A 21,170-nucleotide genomic window follows, 5' to 3' on the forward strand; every position below is an offset into this window, starting at 1 on the left:
AAATTATGTCTTACCATAGGTTATTTGTAACTTTGTGTTTTGAAATATTTTAAAATATCCTTTTCTAGATTCTGAATAAGTTGCAGGTTGAATAAATTAATTTCCCTGCACAATAAGCCATTTAATTTTCTGATTATCAATACTTACACAAGGAAAAGAGTAATGTTGGTTGAAAAAGTTATTATACTCACATTTGTTTTTAAAATGCATTAGCATGTCCAGTTCAATACGGGGTGGCTTGAAATTGTGTGATTTTACAACACCTCAGATAAAAATAGTGTAGCTCTAGTGCAAAGACCCAACTGAAGATTTCCACCACCCTCCTTAGAGTTGGCCAGAACACCTTCAGTACCTAGGCTGGACAGGACTGCTCTCTTCCCCTTTACTGACAATTAAAAACATTAGGCACAACCTTTGAGACACAGTATCTCTTTCCAGACCTGGTGAAACAGAATGAGAGAAACCACTCCTACAAGAGGCTGCCTTAGGAAGTCTCTTAACTCTTAACTCAGAAGTCTGAGTTAAGGACAAGGAAGATGAGCCAATGAATCTGGTGAGACCGTAAGTGCACAGGGACACAAACAAGCAATAAAAGACTACTTCCTTCTTGACGATCAGCCCTAACAGAATTCAGACGCTTTTACCTTGTAAAACAACATAATAGAATTTGGGCTGGAAGGAAGCTTAGAGGCCATAAACACTTTTGGTGTCTTTTGGTTTGTATGATTCTGAAGATTTGTCTGCGTAGTTGCTCTTGATTGGTTCAGGAAGGCTCGGTTTTGACCAAACACAACCAAACCAGAATTCTTTTTCTTTTTTTCCAAAACAGAATTTTATAGAAAATGGTCATGGAACTGAAGTTTAGAAATAAACTATCCTGCTTCACAAAAAATGATAAGGAGGTTGCAAAAGTTGCATTGGTTTCCTCTTTTCCAGGGCGGGGTCCAAGGTCAGCGCCCACCTGTGTGGTTTAAGCCCATCTTGACCCCTTCCTCACCCTGGCGTCCTGTCCTGCTGTCCCATCACCTCCACCGCAGACTGCCCAACGTAGCCCCCGGTTTTAAACTTGCTCAGTTGGCAATCGGGTAACTGGCCAGCGACAGCAGAGCCCTCAGGGTCTCCACGATGCACCCACAGGAGCTCAGTTTTGCTCTTGGAATCGCAGTTGACGTCTAGGGACGCTTAGTGTCTGGGGGAGGGAAGAATCAGTTTTGCTTTGGCTGATCAAAAACCCCACAAAGGCACCGATGAGTTCCCAGGTTGACCTAAGGGAGGTCACCGTCCCCGTCCCTGCAGCGCACAGCAGTCACGTGGGAAGCGGGTGGCGAAGGCCTCGGGGCCCGGGCCACCTTCGTTCCCACGACCCCTGCAGCCGGTGGTCTCAGCACCGCGCTCGGTGCGGGGTCACAGGCCGGGGCCCCGGGAAGGCCGCCAGGTGACAGAGCAAGGCCACCGCGGCGGTCACGGGCTGTATTCCCGGAGGATGTCCGCGGTGCAGTAGCCGCATAAGGCACGGGGCAGGCAGGCCGAGTCCCCGGGCGGATCGCTTCCCCTTCGCGCCCCCACCTGTGGGAAAGCTGCCCCAAGCTCCTGGCCTAAGAGCTTGGGGACCTGTCACTGGTCAGGGAATGTGACAGGCGGTCCTAATAAATATGCAGGAGAGATGGAGCCAAAGTAGCCGACACGCGGGGCCGGCGCTCGCGGGACTCGGGGAGCTGGAGTCCCGCCCCGGTGGCCGCGCCCGTGCCCGCGCTGCCAAGGCCGGCCGGACGGCGCCGGCGCGCTCCCGGCACCGAGCCTGCAAAAGGGGCCCGGGGCCGACGGCCGGTCCCCTCGCACACGGCGGGCAGCAACCACTGCGGCCGCCGCCGCCGCCGCCGGGCTCCGGCGACACCGCGCCAAGCGCCATCCGCCTCGAGCCCCGGGGACGCCCGCTGTCCCCGGCCGCCGCGCGGCCCGGCTCTATGGAGCCCGGCCCGGTGCCCCGGCCCTCCGAGCCCGCCGCGGCCCGCCACGGCGAGGGCAGGAAGAAGATGGCGGCGGCCGTAGCAGCGGCGACGGCGGCGGCCTTGCGCGCGCCGCTGACGCCAATGGCGCGCGCCGGCCGGCGAGCTGCGGATGGCGGCGGCGGCGGCGGCGGCGGCGGCGGCGGCGGCCCGGGCTCCGGCGAGGGGCGGGGCGAGGCGGGGAGGGGGCCGGCCGGAGGCGGAGGCCGGGCTGGAGGCTGGAGGGAGACGGTGGGGACAGTTTGTTGTGCTCGGAACATGGCGGGCGTCGGCGACGCGGCTGCCTCGGGAGAAGGCGGCGGCGGCGGTGCAGACGGCCAGGAACGGGATGGCCGCGGCGAGGCGGAGCAGCCGGGCGGCGGTGGCGGCCACGGGCCCCCGCCAGCGCCTCAGCACACGGAGACACTGGGCTTCTACGAGAGCGACCGGCGGCGGGAGCGGCGCCGCGGCCGCGCAGGTGAGGCGGGCGGGCGGCCGGGCGGGCGGCGCTAGGCCGCGGCGAGGGCGAGGAGGGGCCGGCCGGGGCCGAGGGCGGCGGGGGTGGCGGGGGCGCCGGGGGCGCCGGCCCGCGAGCCGCCGTGGCCGCGCGCGCGCTGTGGGCGAGCGGAGCAGAGGGCCGCGTCCCCGGGGCTCGCGAGGCCCCGCGGCCGGTGACAGCTCCCCGGGCGGGGTCTGTGTGCGGCCCGAGGCCCCCGCGGGCGACCTCAGCCCAGGTGTGCCCGGCAGGGAGGCGACCCGAGGTCTGCCCCGGTCGCTCGGTCGGTCACTCGCGACCCCGGGCCGGTCAGGTTGGCCGCCTCTCCCGTGTCCCGGGGAGCCGAAAGCGAGAAGTGCACGGCTTTCTTAGTTACGCTGGTGCCAAGGTGACTTTTGTTCTGTTTTTGCGGCGAACTTGAGCCGCCGAAACCTGTTAACCTGCCCTCCCCGCAGACTTCTCACCCGCACAGCCGACAGGGCGGTGATGACCCTGAAGTTCGGTAGTTTCCCCCAGAACAGAAGTACTGAGCACCCCGAAATGTTCCGTGTGAACTTTTCCTAAACTGAAACCTAAAAAAAAACAAAAGATGTCGCCTAAGAAAATAGGTACCAGCTAAGGACCCTACTTGCGATCACCGTTTTTAAGCATATTACAATTCCTGGGAGCTCTAGGGTTTTACTGTTTTTAAAGAGATTCTTTTAAAACTGCGATTGTAGTCATATTGCAGTTGGCTTAAAAGAAAAAGGAAGATTTTTGAGATGTATGTCTCAAAATGTGGAGTGATTGCAACGTTTTAATTCTTATGTAATTGTGAGATATTGAACAGCAACTCCATTAAATTTCTGCCAAATAATTGATTCTGAGCTAATACAGCATTTAAATAGGTCCCGAATTGCCACTGTTTCCTGCCGTTCATACAAACAAGTGTTTACGTTGTAACGCTGACCATATCATTGTTTGTTCTTGAGTGTGGACGTTATAGTACTGCTTCAAGGCCATAAGGCTGACCAGATGAGATCTTGATTGATTCACTGATTCCCAAAACTGGACATAGAGTTTCGAATAGGTCCATATCTTTGAAAATCTAAGTACAGGCTGTGCCTTCTTCAATTAACCACTTAAGTTTTTTCAACCATATTTTATTTGGTTTAGTTGTCGGTTAAACACTTGCTTGCAAGAGTATTTACTTTTCTGAATTGGCAGAATCTAAGTAAGGCAAAGCATTAAATCTCTCTGCTGTCTGTTTACTTAGACTTGAATATTGAAAACACTCTGGTGCACTTAGAAGTATATGTGACCAGGTTTCGCTAGAGTTTCTTTAAAATATTTCAGAGTTTCAGGAAAGCCAGTGTGCTAGAAGCCTTTTTATTGTTCCGTGGAGAAAATATGAAGTTGACAGGAGCCTTTGATGAGCACAGACTGCTGGGATAACACCTAATTCTTCCCCTGCTCTTTCTGGGATGGTGGGGAAACCAGGATATGTCTGGGTGCCTGAACTTCCATAGACTACTTCCCACTACACCAACATGGTGCACTGAGCATGGTGCAGTTAATATGTTTGAAGCTGGGTTTTTAACCCACGTTGCGGAAAGTCCTTATCAGAAAGACACTTAAAACTTTAGCTGTTGGGATGGTCTTCCCTGCTTTCCAATTCCATCAGTTTCGTGTGAGAAAACTTGGTGGTTACTCATATTTTGCTAGGTTGCACTTGCCTTGGGATCAGGACATAGCCGAGCATCCCAGGAACATTGCAGGAGGCCACCTCAGCCAGTGGTTTTCCTGTCTGGCCTCTGTGTGGGCCACCTTCTTCTGTCCCTGGGTGTCTGTGCTCTAAGAGTCACACAGCTCTTGCCTCTGCTAGTGCTCACCTGTACCTCTGATGCTGCATTTGGTGAGGCTTTCCCACTAGGTAGAATTCTTGTAGTCATTTTCTCAGTTCCCCATCATCCCCCATGCTGCTCTCTTCTAGTGCTGTGTAATCTTTCTTTGACCTCCTTTCCAGAATTTAGAAATTATTCCTTAGACCAGAGGGCCTTTGGGTGGCACCACCTAGTGTCAGAGGAGAAAAGCATGAAAAGCATGCCTTCCAGTTAAACTAGACTTCCAAGGCTAGGGACTCTTGGCCATGCTTTATAACAGCTCCTTTGGACTTGCACTGTCACCTTCCTCTGCAAGTTAAGGCAGCCATTGTCTTTCCTTTTTGAGTCATAATCTTAGTGTATTGCTGACCTAACTATCATTTAGTTCTAAAGTCCCCTTTATCATTTCTCCCAAGGACTTCAGGGCTCTTATTTTAAGACATTTCCTGGTCAGTTCTAACAGCCTAGGAGCCCCTAAATAAATATACCCTTTGGGTGCTTGTTCATACTTTTTCTGTCTGAGTAAAATAAATCAAAATAAAGTATCGTGTTAGGACTTATTTTGTTGCTATTTTTGCTATATTCCTGCCTTCTTGATTTATATGTTTAGAAAAATATATGTGTATGTTAGTTTGTATGTACAGCTGCATATACCACAAGTGTTTATCTGCTTCAAGTGTATGTTTTCTTTTTGTTTCTTTTCAAACTCTTCTATCGCTTAGTTCTCAGAATTCCTCTTTTTACATACATATCACCTTACAGTAGGCTGAACTTGTTTCAGACGCTAGAACTTGTATCTTAACACAGGATGGGCACTCCACTCACCATTCCTGTGTGTGGCCACTGGCCTTGAACTCTGGGAATAATGATCATCAGGAACTCTTAAAAATCATCCTACTCTTAAAAACATTGTGAATTTCTATTTTGTCTTTCAATATAAAACCAGATAATTAGTGTTAATATGTCATGTTTTTGTGTCCTTCCCCATATGACTCATCCACCGAAATTCTAGGTGGGAAAGTTTCTGGATAGCCTTATTCACCTTTGGAAATCTAGGCCCAGCAAGTCAACTTTGGACTGAGAATTAGGCAATGTGTGTTCTTGGTTTGGTTCAGTTGTTGAATTGCTTCGTAGACTATGCTTGCTTAGACTGCTTGCCTAATCCATTTGGCTCTGTTTCCTAATGCTGTTACTAAATGGTATCTAAATTGTCTAAGTTGGTCTTGTCACCATGGAGACTTAACAGAGCTTAGTGTAAAATAAAGTGTGACACCTGCCAGTGAATATGAACCCATACCTTCATGCGGCAAGTGTGGGAGATGCGCATGGACAGGTATTCCTTATAAAACAAAAAAGCCTGAAGTAAGGTATGGGTGAGCAGTGCTTCTGATGGCGGCAGCACCGTGAGACCTGCTTTTCCTTCTTTAATGGTGACTCTTGACTTCTGGAGCTTCAACCTGTAATCTAACTTTAGTTTTTTTCCTGCGCCTTTGCCCATCTTGCTTTGTCTTCTTAAGTGACTGAACAGAAACAGGAAGACTAAAAGCCAGAAAAGCCAGTGATCTCCTATTTAGCAGTTCCCACCAAAGATTTTCAGTGGGATTTTAATTATGCATATTCTTTATGTCTATTATTTGTATAATTGAAAATTTTAAGTTCTTCTTAGTACCATAGTTTTTTTAAAAATATGTATTCATTTAGCCAGTCTTCACCCTTCATAGAATATATTATGTAGCTAACCTTGTGGTCTCAAACTCATCCTTATGGATGATTAAAGGCTGGCTGATTCTGAAATTATGCTCTTGAGTCAGTTGGTTTCTTATGTACAAAAGAAAATAAAAATAAGTAGCTGAGAAATTACTTGGAGTAACCACCACCCTTATATATGGTACAGCTAGCTACTTCTTACAAGGTATTGTTCTTTAAAAATTCTCACTTGCTTTATTTAGTTGTAAACTAGAGAAACAATAAAAAGTTACTTATTTCGGTCTTTGATCAGTTCATTATCATGACTTTTTAAACCATTTAACTTGAGGTTAGTTTCCCCTTCAAAATTCAACCTTGACAGCTCATTTTGCTCCAGTTTGGGGAATGCACAACTTTAAAAAAAAAAAAGTCCAGAAGGACTGATGGGATTGACTAGTTGATATTCTCCCATTTTTAATCCTTTGCTCTGTAGCCTTGGAAAAAGGTCATTTTAAAATTTATTATTGTATCTCTTTTCCTCTAAATTCATGAATATTCTATCTACCTGTTCTTTACTTTCCTCAGTGAGACTATAGACTTTTTTCCCCATTTTTGTTATCATATATTCATTGCACAGGGAGTCACTGTACCACTTCTGAATAGCCTTACATTGTACATTGGTTAGATTGCCCCCACCACCTTCCCGTTTTTTTTTTGGAAGGGCTTAAAAACTTGAATATAAACCCAGTGTGGTGATGCACACCTGCAGTTCTGGCACTTGGAAGACAGAGGATAGAGCGTATAAGGCTTCATAGCCAAACCCTGTCTTAAAACAGACAAATAGAGAATAACAGCAACACAAACACTTGACTACACCGTATAAAATTCAGAGGGCACACTTGATAGTACATTGATTCCCAGAGGGCTGATTCCTAGTTTTCCTTGCATAAGGGTGAGCGTCTGTATTTGTGCAGTAAACTTAACATTTAATACTTTAGTGTAGCCATAGTAAAGTTTATAAAAGCTTTCACTTATTTAAGCCTGGAGATTTGTATACTTCATAGTTTCTTTCTTTTTTTTTTTTTTTTTAATAAAAGTGTTTTCATTTTGATTTATTTATCTTTTGGCAATACTGGGGTTTGAACTTAGGGCCTCATGCTTGTTTCGCAGGTACTGTACCATCTTGAGCCACTCTGCTATCCCTGTTTCATAGTTTCTTAACAGTTAACCGGTGTCACTTTCCAGTTTACCTTTTCAATGTGCAATGCTATTTTAAGAGAAATATATTTAGGCACATTACTGAACATATAAATATATTTGTGATTACTCATTACTCTTAATTAATACTTTTTAATCCTAGGATCTAACTTCTAAAACAAGCTGTCTCAGACAATAATTTGATATAATACTTCTTATTTTAAGGGGCAGGAAGAAACAATTTATGCTATACTTTTTCTCAATTTAGCATACTGGATTACAGAGCAGTTCTGTGGCAGGAGATGAATATTGATTAAAATATGTTGGAGGAATTGATTTGAACTTAGGATGTGTATTATGTTCATTATATTAAAGATTCGCAATTGGCAAAACTTAGTGTTTCTGATGTAGAAGCACTGGGTTATAATTCAAAGCAAAGTACCTCTTTTTGAAAAGACTTTTCTGAATGTGCTTTTTTTTAATGTTATTTCTTATAAGATTTGGATAAATGAACTAAAATGGGTTGACATTTAAGAAGTTAAATCAGTGTTTAGAAAATAAATATTTGAATTATGTTATCTCAGAAAAGACATTGCTGTTAAAATGAAAAGGTAGATATTTGGCTGAACAAATGCCAATAACTCCTTTGCTAGGAAAGAATGAAGTAACCATTAGAACGGAAAGAGTTGAGGTGTGTTTAGCTAACAGAGCTCTTGGAGAATGGTACCCAAGGTAGAGAATAAACAAAAACTGAACCACAGGTGCACATGGGCACTGAAGATTGCATGCCACAGTGTGAAATACAGCCTTTGCCATGGAGAGCAGGGAGAGGACCGGACCAGCAGCAAGGTCGACTTAATAGATTGGGCACTTTCTCTAGAATCAAAAGTTGATTGGCTCGATCATTTTTCTCTCAAAATGACTGTTGGATAGATGGATGATAATTGCGATGTAGGGGAGAGCACATGCTGGACTTGCAGTTCAAAGTTTGGTTTCCATTTTGCCCCTTTAGCTTTTCAGTGAATTTGAACAAATCTTCCAACTTCCTCAGGTTCTTTTGCTTATCAGGGTAGTGCTTCTGCTACTTGAGCAATTCTGCCACTCTGCCAGCCCTTTTTTTTGTATGTTGGGTATTTTCAAGATAGGGTCTTAAGAACTCTTTGCCTTGGGTAGGCCTCGAACCTTGATCCTCCTGACCTCTGTCTCTCTAGTAGCTAGGATTATAGATGCGAGCCACTACACCTGGCCCTCACTTTCTTCATTTGCAAAATGTGAGTGCTCTTAACTGTTCTCTGTAGTTCAAATAATTTTTTTTTGGCAACACTGAGTTTTGAACTTAGGTCTCACAGCTGTAGACACTGCCAGCCCTTTTTTGTGATTTTTTTTTTTCCTAGATAGAGTCTTGAGAACTATTTGCCTGGGCTGGCTTAGAACTGAGATCCTCCTAATACCTGCCTCCTGAATAGCTAGAATTACAGGTGTGAGCCACCAGTATCTGGCTCTCATAATTGGTTTTTTGAGAATCATATGAAGTAATGCATGCAAGGCCGTTGTAAACGACTCCTGCCTCAAAGTGGAGGAGTCCTAATCCCTGAAACAGGAGCAGTTCTCCAGGAGTTAGCAAAATAGAGCTTTCAAGATATTTACCACTGTGAAACTTGTGGGGGGTGTCAACATTATGTTACCATATCTTTTAAAGCCATTCTCCAGCCCTTCAGCATGACACTGATTTTGTGCAAAGAATACCCTTGCACTCAGGGATGAACATGGGGAAAATGAGTCTGCATGGTACCTGCTCTCGGAAAGTTCATGGTCTTAAGTCTGCTGCTAACAGCACAGCTTCATAAAAGTAAGCCTAGGTGCTAAGGGTGACAGGGTCCCAGTTCTCTAGAAAGAATACAGGGGCCTTTTTACAAAAGCACTTGAGACAATGAGAGGCAACATAATTTAGTGGTAAAAAGCACCCTTTGGGCTGGAGGTGTGGCTGGAGTGATAAGAGCACCTTCCCAGCAAGCACAAAACTCTTGAGTTCAAACTCCAGTTCGAAAAAAAAAGAAAGAAAGAAAAAGAAAAGCATTTCCTTAGCAACACACTACTTGATTCTGAATTGTGGCTCTACCACTTGCTTTTTGTGTGATCCAGAGATGTCCTTAGCCTCTCTGTGCCTTGGTTTCTACATCTGCGAGATGGGTCTAACTACAGAACCTGTTTCATAGTTGTGTATGCATTCTGTATGCCATTTTTATATTTGCTGTTAACATTCTCCATTGTAGAATCTAAATTAGTGTTTATTACTAAAATTCTTATATTTCTAGTGGTCGAATTCTGGCACAATGTTATTTTTACTTAAGATATAGTGGAAACATTTTCGTTCCTTTATATTTTATGATAACCTCTTTACAGAAAACTAATTACTTTGGTTGTATGTTTGCTAAATACACTGTCATATTAACTTTCAACCGTAGAACCAGGGTTACAGAAATAGCATCATAAACATTGGCAACAACCAAAACAGAATTGGTTAATATTACAGAACTTAAGAAATTAAGTAGTTCAGCATTGTATCATGCTTTGCGGTTTTCTTATGCTTTTATATAAATATTATCAGTCCTTCATCGATCTATGTGGAAAGCAGGCAGAAAACAGGTGTTACAGAACTGCTGTAAGGCTCAGTTTGCTTGTCTGTGAAATTGCAACTACACCTCAACCAGGGTCATGGATCTGGAGGGTGGAGAGCTGGTCCTGAAACTCCCTTCTTCTCATTGCTGATCCTGGGCTCTTGTGGACAGTAACAGAATGTTCATTATGGTAAAACCTGGCATCTGTAGTCAGCAAGGAAGACGCCATTGTAGAAGATAATTTTCCCAGTACACTAGGGTATAGCCTCCCCCCCTACACACACACACTTTTTTTGTGGTGGTACTGGGATTTGAACTCAGTGTTTTGCACTTGCAAAGCAGGCACTCTACCACTTAAACAACATCTCCAGTTCATTTTACTCTGGTTATTTAGGAGATGGAGTCCCAAACCATTGATCCTTCCAATCTCAGCCTCCCAAGTAGCTAGGATTACAGGTATGAGCCACCATTGCCCGGCTGGATATAGCCTTTTTGTTTTATTTGCTTGTTTAAATTAAGAACTAACCTAGATGACATACCTGTCCTTGCACATAGTATGGACAGTGAGAATCTTCTCATCCCTGCACCCAGGGCCCTCACTGGCAAGGACTACATCATGGTACATCTTCTTTCAAGGCTGGAGGTTCAGACACCTGTTGGCATGCCCTTTTTAGTCACTGAGATCCACAGACGGCAGAAATCGGAATCTTCTGCGGTGCTCTGTTTAGTGAGCCATCAGGAGCTTTTCACCCTTCTCCTGCTGACTCCCCAGTCTCAGGATAATTTTGTCTCAATCACAGGTTCTTTGCCCTAATGGAGAATCTGGTCTGTTTTGTTATGCCAGTTCTGAATTGACTCTGTTTTTAATTGAGGCATTGTTATTAGGCAGTTCTTCTAATGTTGACCGTTTTGATTAATTCTATTTTCTGTGTTCATACAGATCATCTTTAAATAGAGAGTCAGTAATAAAGCAAAATGGTGGAAAGAAATGCCAGAAATTATACCAAGAGGAATAAAGCACCCACCTGAAAGTTAAACCCAATTTTGTTTTGCATCACTTCCTCCAGTCTCCTAAGTATAAATTCTGCTCTTTGCTGCCTACTTCCTAAGGAGACTGTATTTTATTGTCTTCGTAAGTCTTTTTTATATCATTCCTGCATTCCATTTCATCTTTAGCTTTTCAGTTTCTGGCCCTCGTTTTGTTTTCTCTCATCACACCCATTTCTCTTCTTCTCTGCTCCATATGCTCTTTGGCAAGCATCTGTTGAGTAACTGTTATGTGCTGGGCGTGAGGATATGCACAGGTAAATGGGAAACCAAACAAGAAAAATAATGTTCTTTGTTTATTGGCAGTACTAGAGTTTGAACTCAGGCCTTCATGCTTGCTAGGCAACCATTTTACTGCTTGAGCCACACCTCCAACTCAGGACTGTAATTCTTGCAAAGAAACATAGCAAGTGCAGATGCTGTGGAAGTGAGTGGGGAAAAGGATAGACTCTGCCTGGGGCCCTTAGGGAGGTTTTCACATAGAAGGCACTGTCTGAGCACATTCACACCTGGAAAACTGGCCAAGGAGCAGTATGAACTGCTGACATGTTTGAGAGACATGAAAAAATGTATAACCAGATAATTGTGCCTGTAGGTGAAGGGAGGCAGGTATGAGGCATGACTGAAAAGATGGGCCTGGACCAAGTTGGAGAGGTTCTGGTGTCACCAGTATAGAGGAGCCAGGCCGTGTCCTGAAAGTGATGAAGAGCCACTGCTGCAAGGTGTCAGGGTTTCAGATGAGCAGCCTCTGATGGCTATCAGGTCGAGTTAGGATCAAAGTGGGGGGTGACAATTGGACGAAGGGCACACAGACAGAAAGTATTTGCCCCAGCCTGGAGGGCAATGATGAGGATTGAATTTGGGTGGAGTATAGGAAGCAGAAAAAAAGTTAATTAATGTATTAGAGAAAGAAGCAATAGGGCTTTGGTAAGAGGAGTGAGGTAATTGTTAAAATTGACACTGGGCTGCTAGCAGAGAAAGTATATGGTGATGCTGGTGATGGCCTAACCTGATGTCAGGACTCCAGGAGGGGCAAGTTAGCAGGGAAGATGTGGGTTCCATTTTGCAGGTGGTGAGCTGTCGGGGATGACCAGGTGGAGTCGTCTGGGAAGCAGTGGCTGTATGACTGAGGAGTCAGAGTTGATGGCTTTAGGATTTAGGTGATGGTTTTTACCTTAGGCCATGCAGAGAGGCCTTATTTCCTATGACAAACAAACAAATAAGAAGCAAAGTTAACTGGGAACTCATCTGGAAAGGTGAGTATTCTAGGATGGCTCATGTTGTGTTTGACAGTAGTTAGTGAATGGAGCCCCAGACTAGCAAACACCTAGGAGTCAGGTAGAAGGGGAGGAGCTATCAAGGAGACTTGGATCAGAAAAATCAGCCTTCTGAGAGAGGTGCCACTGAGGGGAAGGCAAGATTTGGGTAGCAGGAAGGGAAAGGGAATCTTTGGGGCTAGGGGCTGCTTAGAGATTTAGAGTTGCCCAGGGTCAGTAAAAATGTGTATATCAAATCTCTTCTGCTCTCAGAATATCTTGTTGCTCTCAGTTTTACACAAAAGACTTGACATTCATAGATACTACCTGTTCAGAACATTCTTTTCTGCTAGTTGGAAAATTTACTGAACCTGAGTATAACTTTTTGTCTTTCACTAGTCTTGGCTATTCTCATTTTCACTTCTTCAGAACAGATCTTGTTCTGGTTCTAGAAAGTTCCTAGCCAGAAGTTTCACTATAGTCTTTAAATCTGAACATCTGTTAATGTAAGCAGTAGAATTTACATCTTGTGTCCATTTCACCTGTATGACTTCATCTCTAAACATGCTGAAAAGAGAAAGCAGGATGCCTGTAGTGCACTGGTGGTCCTGTCTGCCCTGCACTGCACTGGGCTGGCAGGGTGCAAGTCTGGTTTCCTCTCCCTCTGTCTAGTCCCAGGGGTCTCTCACTGTATCACCACCTCTCTAAACAGATTATGAATCTGTGTGTGTGTGTGTGTGTGTGTGTGTGTGTGTGTGTGTGTGTGTGTACACTTACAGGGAGCATAAACCCTAAGCATAAGCTCGCAAGCCATGTGACATGATGCTGGCAGAACCAAGGGCCTGTTCCATGCTTGGGAAGTAAGCTATATTAGACCCACTGTGCAGATCCAGCTAAGGCTGCTTCTGAGTCTTCCCAAGGGCTTTTCTAGTGTGTTTTTGGGTGTAAGTGCAAATCCCTCTCACTCCTAGCACACACACAAGCTGCAGCTCCTTCTGAAGATCCATATTGTGGAATTGGCCTTCCTCTGTGTCAGTTTTTGAGGGAGCATCAATACTACATCTGGTGAAAAGACTACAAGGCCAGCTCAGAACATAGAGGGCAATTTGAAACTTCTTGGTATCCTACATTCTGTAAGAGAATTTGTCCTGCGGAGTAAGAATGGGAAGATGTAGTAAAGTACGGGATATGAAGAGGTGATGAGCTGTCAGGGACATGCGGCATGCAGGAAAGAGGAAGGGTCAGGAGTCTGCAGCTCAGTTTCTCACCTCTATCTCCCACTGAAGCTGAGTGGAAAGAATTTAACCCACTTTAGCCACACTTTCCTTGTGTGAGATGAGGTGACTATGGGTGAATTTCTAAAGAGGAACCAAGGAAACGTGGAAAAATGGAAAGATCCTAGGAAGGAAAGTTCCAGATCTGACTGAGGTTTTGCTTTGCATAGCTGTAATGATTGTCATCCTGTTGGGAAGGCTTTCTGTAGTGGGTGAGCCTTCACAGGGAGAAATACTACCATAGACCTGCTCTTGAAGAATCTCTGAGGCTGACCTGAGAAGGAGGCAGTTGACTGGCATCCATGTGACTCCCAAAGCCTAGTTCTGGACTCCCTCTTGGCTACCTGCATATTCACTTGATGGAGCTCCCCACCCCTGGCCATACTGGGATTTGAACTCAGGGCTTCATGCTTGCCAGGCTGGCACTTTAACACTTGTGCCGTGCCTCCAACCCTGGAGTCTTGATAGCTGCTCTTTTTTCCTTCTCCACTTCCATCATCCAGCTCCTCTGTCACCTGTAAGACATGGGGCTGGGTTTTTCTGACTCTTCTGGCTCTTAGAAATCATTCCTTCTGTATTTCTGTGGCGTTTCAATTTACACCGCTCACAGCAGGAATTTTTCAATAGCATTTGCTGGCCATTTGTGTGTAGTCTACTTCTAGGTACAGAATTACAGATTACTGTGACGTGTTCTCTTTTTGTTTTATCTGTGTGTTACCTGTGGTCCCAGCTAGCTTGTACGCTCTTTGATAAACACTGTTCTTTTTGTTTTGTGTCATTTTCTTTCTCCTGTAGACCTTTCATTATTGAGGTTCCTCAGTGCTGAACTAACAAGAGGGTACTTCCTCGAACATAATGAGGCCAAGTATACCGAGAGAAGAGAGAGAGTGTACACTTGTATGCGAATACCAAGAGAATTGGAAAAGGTACTATTTTTTTTTTTATTTCTAGACATCATTTGAAAGTTATATCAACGTGTTAATTATGAAAATTATTGAACAGCTTCAGTCGTATTTTTGAAATACTGAAAATATGTGGTAAGTAATTAAATATGTTGGGAGAATAAGAACTCCCTTACAGGAAGAGGCTTTTAAAAAAGTTAAATTATCAGTGGTAGTATATTAATAAATTTCATCCAGATCTTAATTTTGCTACTAATTAATTTTATATTTGTGTCCAAATAATCTTTCCTAAGGAATCAATATCTGCCTCTGTGGTCTTACAGTTCCCTTCAGTTTTACTAGAACAGCAGCATCTTTCTGTTCAGTGTGGTGCCCTGTTCTAGTTCAGTCCTTTCTAAGGCTTCCTTTTCTCAGAAGGCCTGCATATTTAAAAGCATAACCGATAGTTTCTTCAAAGAAAAAGATCATTCGTTTAACTTCCATATGCTAAGCAGAGCGATAGTGGTACTCAGTCCTTCCATATCGTTCCCCTTGTCTGTCTCAGCCCCTTCATGGTCACTCAGAGGACAGAAAAGCTCTTTTTCCTCTAGGCACTGCTAGGGTTGCTGAGTCTGAGCAATTTCAAATTTTCTTGCTGTAGGAAATACTTCAGCTTATCTGTATGGAAACATGTTTTCACGCTTTTACAGTAATATAAGGTTTGTAACAGTGCAGTGGTTTCTTTAGAACCATGCTTTCTGCTAGAGTGGCTATCAGGAGGATGTCATTGGCCTGCTCTATCAGAGCCCTGCAATAGCAAGAGGTGTGGTAAATAATGGGAGGCAGGGGCCCAGCCAGTTCGGCTATGTTCTTTTCTTTCTGATAGTCCACGGAGGAAGAGAGCCAAATGCAGAGTGGCAATTTCAGCAGCATTGCTTTACATAGGTTCTTAGAGGAGTGCCACCTGCTGAAGTTTTAGGGAGTTCCGTATTGTTGCAACACTAAGAAAACTAATGAAGTGGGGAGAGCAGAGTGGGGAGAGAACAAGGGAGGACGACTTGATGGTGTTTGATGAGGCTCATTCAGAAAACATGCCTTGCTACTGCTGCCTTTCTAGGAAGGACAAACCTGAGGGACTGATTGACAGAGGAGGGTGATGGTGGACTGTGAGTGTCTGCACATACTCCCTCGGTGCAGCAGCAGTTGCATTTTCTGTGTTGAGGTTTATCTTCAGATTTCATCTGGGGCTGGAGGTGAAGAAATAGGGAGGGGTGTTTCTTCTGCTTGGAAGGAAACAAAAAATGAAACCAGTTCTTTTGTCTGTAAATACCTTTAGGTTGCTTTTCTGATCTTACTTTTTTCACATAAGCCATGTGAGGACATGATGTGGGGGAGGGGGCCACAGCCTGCTGGAACTTATGTTTGTCCAGGACAGGAGCTGCGTAGTTAGTCTTTACCCACCTGGCCTCAGCCCTCTGTAGGGGAAGTTTTTCTCTCATCTGTTTGAGCATGCTGGACTCCCGTTTTTCTTTGGGAGAACGTAGAGGGATTTGCCTGCAACCCTTGGCCAAACTTCATGAACACAACCAGAAGCCTGACTCACAGTGGGATGGTGTCTTTCTGACTCCTTTTGTTATTCATCCCATGACAAAACTAATGAGCAGAGGCAAAACCCACTCTAATTCTGTTCCTCCTCAGGGCAGGTTCAGTGCACACATCCTACTGCCTTCATGCTTGCCCCTGAGTGTAAATTGTCTTCTGGGGAAAATGCCCAATGGTCTTGAAAACTAAGTATGAGCACGTGTGTTTTTTTGTAGCTAGGGTTCACTATGGAACCACTGTTGATCAGATAGTCTCTGTGGTAAGTTGCCATCAGGATCTCCTTTTTTTAAAGAAAAGAATAGAAAAGTATCAAGAGCATTGCCTATATAACAATTAGTGCTTATGAAACATTAAAAAAGATGAATTAACACTGCTCTTACACGATTGCAATAATCTGACAATTTTGTTTCTCATGAAAGAATTGATTTAGCCTCTTAACACCTCAGAAGCTTCATAGCTTCATGGAAGAAAGGATGTTTATTGTATTTTTCAGTTTAGAGCAATTTCTCCTTGACTTTTAAGAGCAAGTGAAGTGTAGGGGAAAGCAGAGGTGAGTTTCAACATAATTCCAGGCTTCACATGTCAGCACAAATTCACTCTGGTATCTTTAAGGCCTTTATGTTATACAGGTAGGATCTCACTTAAAGCTGTTACTGTAAACCTCAAGAGCCTATCTAGACAATAAGTTAATCTAAGTTAGTTTTTATCAGCTGCCTTATAGGTAACATTTTCTTTTCTAATATATATCTTACCAGTTTTTTGATTTTTGCTTTTGTTATGTGATATTTTCTTCTAACATTTTCATGAAAAAACTTGAAATTAGGGTATATTTTGCTTCTACAAAGGTTGCAAATACTGTAAAACATGTAGCTAAGGTTTATACCTTAAGGTCAAAGGAAAGATCAGCTCTGTCTCTTACCAAACCTGTTTACTAAAGGAAAATTTAAAAATCCCAGAAATTTTGTGTAATACTATCTCTGGATTAACAATTTACATTTGACATTTAGTAAAGGTGAATCACTCATATATGTAAAATAGTATTTCTCATTTTTCATTAATACTTTTTTGTCACTCGAATGCTTTATTCCTCCCTTTGGTGAGGCTGGAATTTGAACTCAGGACTTTGTGCTCGCAAAGTAGGTGCTCTACCCTTGAGCCATACCTCTAGCCCATTTTTCTCTGCTTATTTTGGAGGTGGGCTCAGGAGAACTATTTGCACAGGTTGGCCTTGAACTGCAATCCTTCTAGTCTTAGCTTTCCAAGTAGCCGGGATTATAGGCGTGAGCCACCAGCACCCGCCACACTTGAACATTATTGCATTCTATGAAATTTTAAAGTGTTTTATTGGTTTGAGGAAGGACATTTCTTCTTTTCTACCTACATCCCTCTTCCTTAGTCCCCACACACCCTTTGGGTTCTCATTCCCAGGTCTGCTCCTGACTACTTTGTGGTCCACTTGGGAGCTTTATTTTCTCTCCTAGAACCGAGGAGATAGACCTACACATTCCATTCTAGATTGAGAAGCAGGATGGTGCATGGTTAAGGGCATGAACTCCAGAGTGAGGCTGCTGCTGCCTTCAAATCTGGGCTCCACAGGCTATTAGCTGTGAGTCACTGAGTAACTCACTTTACCTTCCTTTAACTCACTTTCTCAGGTGTGAATTAATTAAACGGTGAGCCCTATACTCCTTCACTGTAGCACCTTTTGGGGATACCCTGCCTGCAGTGGGTGGAACAAGAGGAATTTTAGATGCGTCCTGACCCCAGTTTGCCTTCCAGTACACAACTCTGTCAGAGGTAGGGGAATTTGCACCTTGGGCTGAGCACTGCAGGAGATGCTCTGGAGAGACCTGGTTTTCCTGTGTCACGGTTTTTTTTTTGTTGTTGTTTTTGGTGCTATTGGGGTTTGACTCAGGGCCTCATGATCCCTGGGCAGGTGCTCTACCACTTGAGCCACTCCACCAGCCCTTTTTTGTGTTGGGTAATTTTGAGATAGGGTCTCACAAACTATTTACCAGGTTGATCCTCCTTAGTAGCTAGGATTATAGATGTGAGCCACTGGCATCCAGACCCACTTTTATCTTAGATTACATTTTTAGTCTTCTTGCTTTGCTTGCCATTAAACATGACTTTGATAACCCTGCAAGGAACATCTGACTCTCACCCTTCTTAGGTTGTTGATCATAGGCAGAAAGAGCCCCTAGGGAAAGCTGGTTTGTTCCCTCTTTGCTTTTAGCCAGGCTGCTTTGGGGTGAAGCTGATGGTTTTCATGAAGGACTTATTAGAGAGCCATAAGAGACAACACAGCCTTCCATTTTCTGTCACGCCCTCTATTGTCTGCCCTCAGTGGATGGAGCATAGGTTAGGACAGGTGGTGCTTGGTAAAATCAGGGCAGGGGCTTCCAGTTTCCTATAAGGAAACTTTCTGATGCATGATTTCTGACTGCCTACCCCACTTTGATTTGGTCACTTAGGTCTCACCTCTGGCATCCATTTCTGTGTCAGTAATCAGACAAACAACAGTTATCCAATAAGGATTAGGTGCTAGGCACTGTCCTCAGCACATTGGGTGTCTTCACATTAAATCCCCTCCATAGTCTCATGAGATAGAGAGTTAAGTCTCATGTCTATGTTGATTCTAGACAGGTCTCAGCATCCCTGCACGTTCTGGTAGAGGCATGTGCGAGGACGTTCTCTGCCTTTTGACCCCACAGGAACAGGTTAGCTTGTGTCAGGTACAGAACTGTCCCTTGTCCAAGGACTAATTTTGCTAATCTGTGTAACTCTAAAACCAAGAAATGTTCATCGTAGTATTTTCTAAAATTTCCCGATTTATTTAAATGCCAATTTAAAGAGGTAAATATCATTTACTCATCTACTGATTTGTTCTGTTTATGTTTTAAGTGCTTGTCATGTTCTAGGCACTTTTGTAGTGTGGAAGTAAGAGTGAAATATAAAACTCGGATCTTAGCCTAGTAAGAGATATAAAATACATAAATAATTCTAATAGAAGATACAAAGTGATAAGCACCATCAGATAGTATAAATAAAAGACTACGAAGAGTTTAGAGAAGAGAAAGTTTGCCTAGATGATAGGCCTGCAGAGTAGGGCTGGCGAAGGGCTTGTGAAGATAATAAATGGCAAGGGTGGAAGAAAAAATGGTACATTTTGTGCAAGTATCAGAGGATGTATATGTGCTTGCTGGTGGTGAGGATAGGTGTGCTGGGAAGACACAGAGGCGGGGAATTCTTAGGAATGGACAAGGACACTGGAAAGATAAGCTGAATCCAGGTTATGTTGAATGGTCAGGCTGAGGGCTTAGAATCTAGGTTTTACTAGTGGGGATGGGGAACTGTTAAAGACATATTTCTTAGGAATGCTTCTAGCTATAACAGCAAGCTTAGCTAACATGGCTTAATCAATCAAAGGTTTTGTTATTGTCGTTATTTTTGTTTGTTTAACAAGTCTAGGCAGGAGTTGTTCCAGCAGGTTAATGAAGCCACCATGGATCTAAGTTCTTTTTATCTTTCTATTTTACCATCCTTAGCCAATTAGCTTTTGGTCCTCTTGCTTATTGCTTTTAATAGAAAGATGACAACTATGACATCAGACATAATGTCTGCATTATAGTAAAAAAAAAAAAAAAGAAGAGATGGCAAAGGAATGTGGATACAGTAAGCACACTTGCAAACCCATATTTATTGCAGCATTATTCACAGTAGCAAGCTATGGAAACAGCCCAGATGCCCTACAACTGAATGAATTAAACAGATGTGGCACATATATACAAAGGAGTTTATTCATCCGTAAAGAAGAATGAAATTGTGTATTTCACAGGTAAATGGATGGAACTGGAAAACATCACATTAAGTGAAATTAGCCAGACTCAGAAAGACAAAGGTTGTCAGCATGTTTTCTCTCATGGAAGATGGAAGATTGATACAAATACAAGTACAAGCATTATCATACACACACACACACACACACACACACACACACACATACAGAGAGAGAGAGAGAGAGAGAAAGTTTCCATAAGCGAGACTGTTAGAGAAGACCAAGGGAGGATAGAAAGAAGAGAATGATAGAGAGGAGTAATACTAAGTACATTGCATCTGTTATGAAGTAATAGGACACAAACATGCTGAAAACTGCTGAACAGTGTGGGGAGGGGAAGGGAAAAGGGTAAGGAAGATTATAGCAGGAAGTTAGACTAATTAAAGTACAATATAGTTACTGGTAAAATACCAAGCAAACCGCCACTGACAATGAACAGACACTGAAACAATGAAGGACAGGAGTGTAAAACAGCTCATGTGAAGGAGAGGGTGACAATGGGAGGGTAAATGAAGATAGAAAAGGAGGGTGAAAATGGTTGATGTATTTTCTACACATGTACATGTATGAAACATTGAAACCTGTTGAAGTTACTTAAGGAGGTGGGGAGAAGAGGGAAAGTAAAGGAGGAGAAGAACCAAACCGGGTACATTGTACACATATATGAAAATGTCACAACAAAACCCCCTTAACAACTATTATATACTAATAAAAACAGAAAAAGAGGAAAAAAAAGGAGATGGGTAATACTGCCTTTTGACTGCCTCTTATAGAATTAAAGCTTTTGCAAAAGTACCTTCACAATACTTCCTCTTCTGTCTTATTGGCGAAACTGAGCTCCAAAGCTGACTGCAGCTGCAAGGGGACGTGAATATTATTCCAGCCCAGAAGAGGACTGAGAATGGCTCTTGACCCAGGCAGCCTTCAGAGCCATGCTTTGAAAACTAGTATAGCAATGTTCACCAGTAGTCAACATGCCTTGATTAAGACAAGCAAGGATAGCTTGAGATCCTTCCATATGTCATGTGATCTTTCTCTAAATTAAAATCTTTAATTGACTCAATCAACTTACTTATTTACCTCTTAGAACATTTATTCCCTTGTGTTAAATAAGTCAGAAGTATGTTGTAATTATTAGGAAGTTTTTATTAACATGTAATTTTGCCTGTTATAAAAAGTTGAACTAAAATGAAAATATATTTTTGACTTAACTTGTAATTCCATGTTTTTTGGCAGTCCTTTATTTCATCATTACTATGTTTTGTACATTATAGTTATTTCATACATTTTCTAAAAAGTGAAATTACTTTTTTCTAAGATTCTAGCAATTTTTATGAGTGTTAAATTTGTCAGGTTGAAATAAAATATAAATATTAATATACATATGTGAGTCAGACTTTTCATCACTGTGACAAAATTCTGATACAA

General features: G+C 43.4%; 1 protein-coding gene across 3 annotated transcripts in view; it reads left to right on the forward strand.

Annotated features, from left to right (window-relative positions):
- The first annotated feature begins 2,211 nt into the window (after positions 1-2,211).
- Positions 2,212-21,170, forward strand: part of Tapt1 (transmembrane anterior posterior transformation 1) — a 65,643-nt gene continuing 46,684 nt past the window's right edge. The window contains exons 1-2 of one of the 3 annotated variants that reach the window (XM_074042568.1): positions 2,212-2,463; positions 14,217-14,347. In XM_074042568.1, the coding sequence (XP_073898669.1) occupies positions 2,265-2,463; positions 14,217-14,347 (330 nt within the window). In that variant the 5' untranslated portion in view covers positions 2,212-2,264. Of the gene's footprint in view, positions 2,464-9,514; positions 10,977-14,216; positions 14,348-21,170 lie in introns of those variants that run through there. The other 2 variants (XM_074042570.1, XM_074042569.1) reach the window with 2 other exon arrangements.

This window comes from Castor canadensis, chromosome 9, assembly GCF_047511655.1.
Source record: "Castor canadensis chromosome 9, mCasCan1.hap1v2, whole genome shotgun sequence".
In the NCBI taxonomy this organism is placed as follows: Eukaryota; Metazoa; Chordata; class Mammalia; order Rodentia; family Castoridae; genus Castor; species Castor canadensis.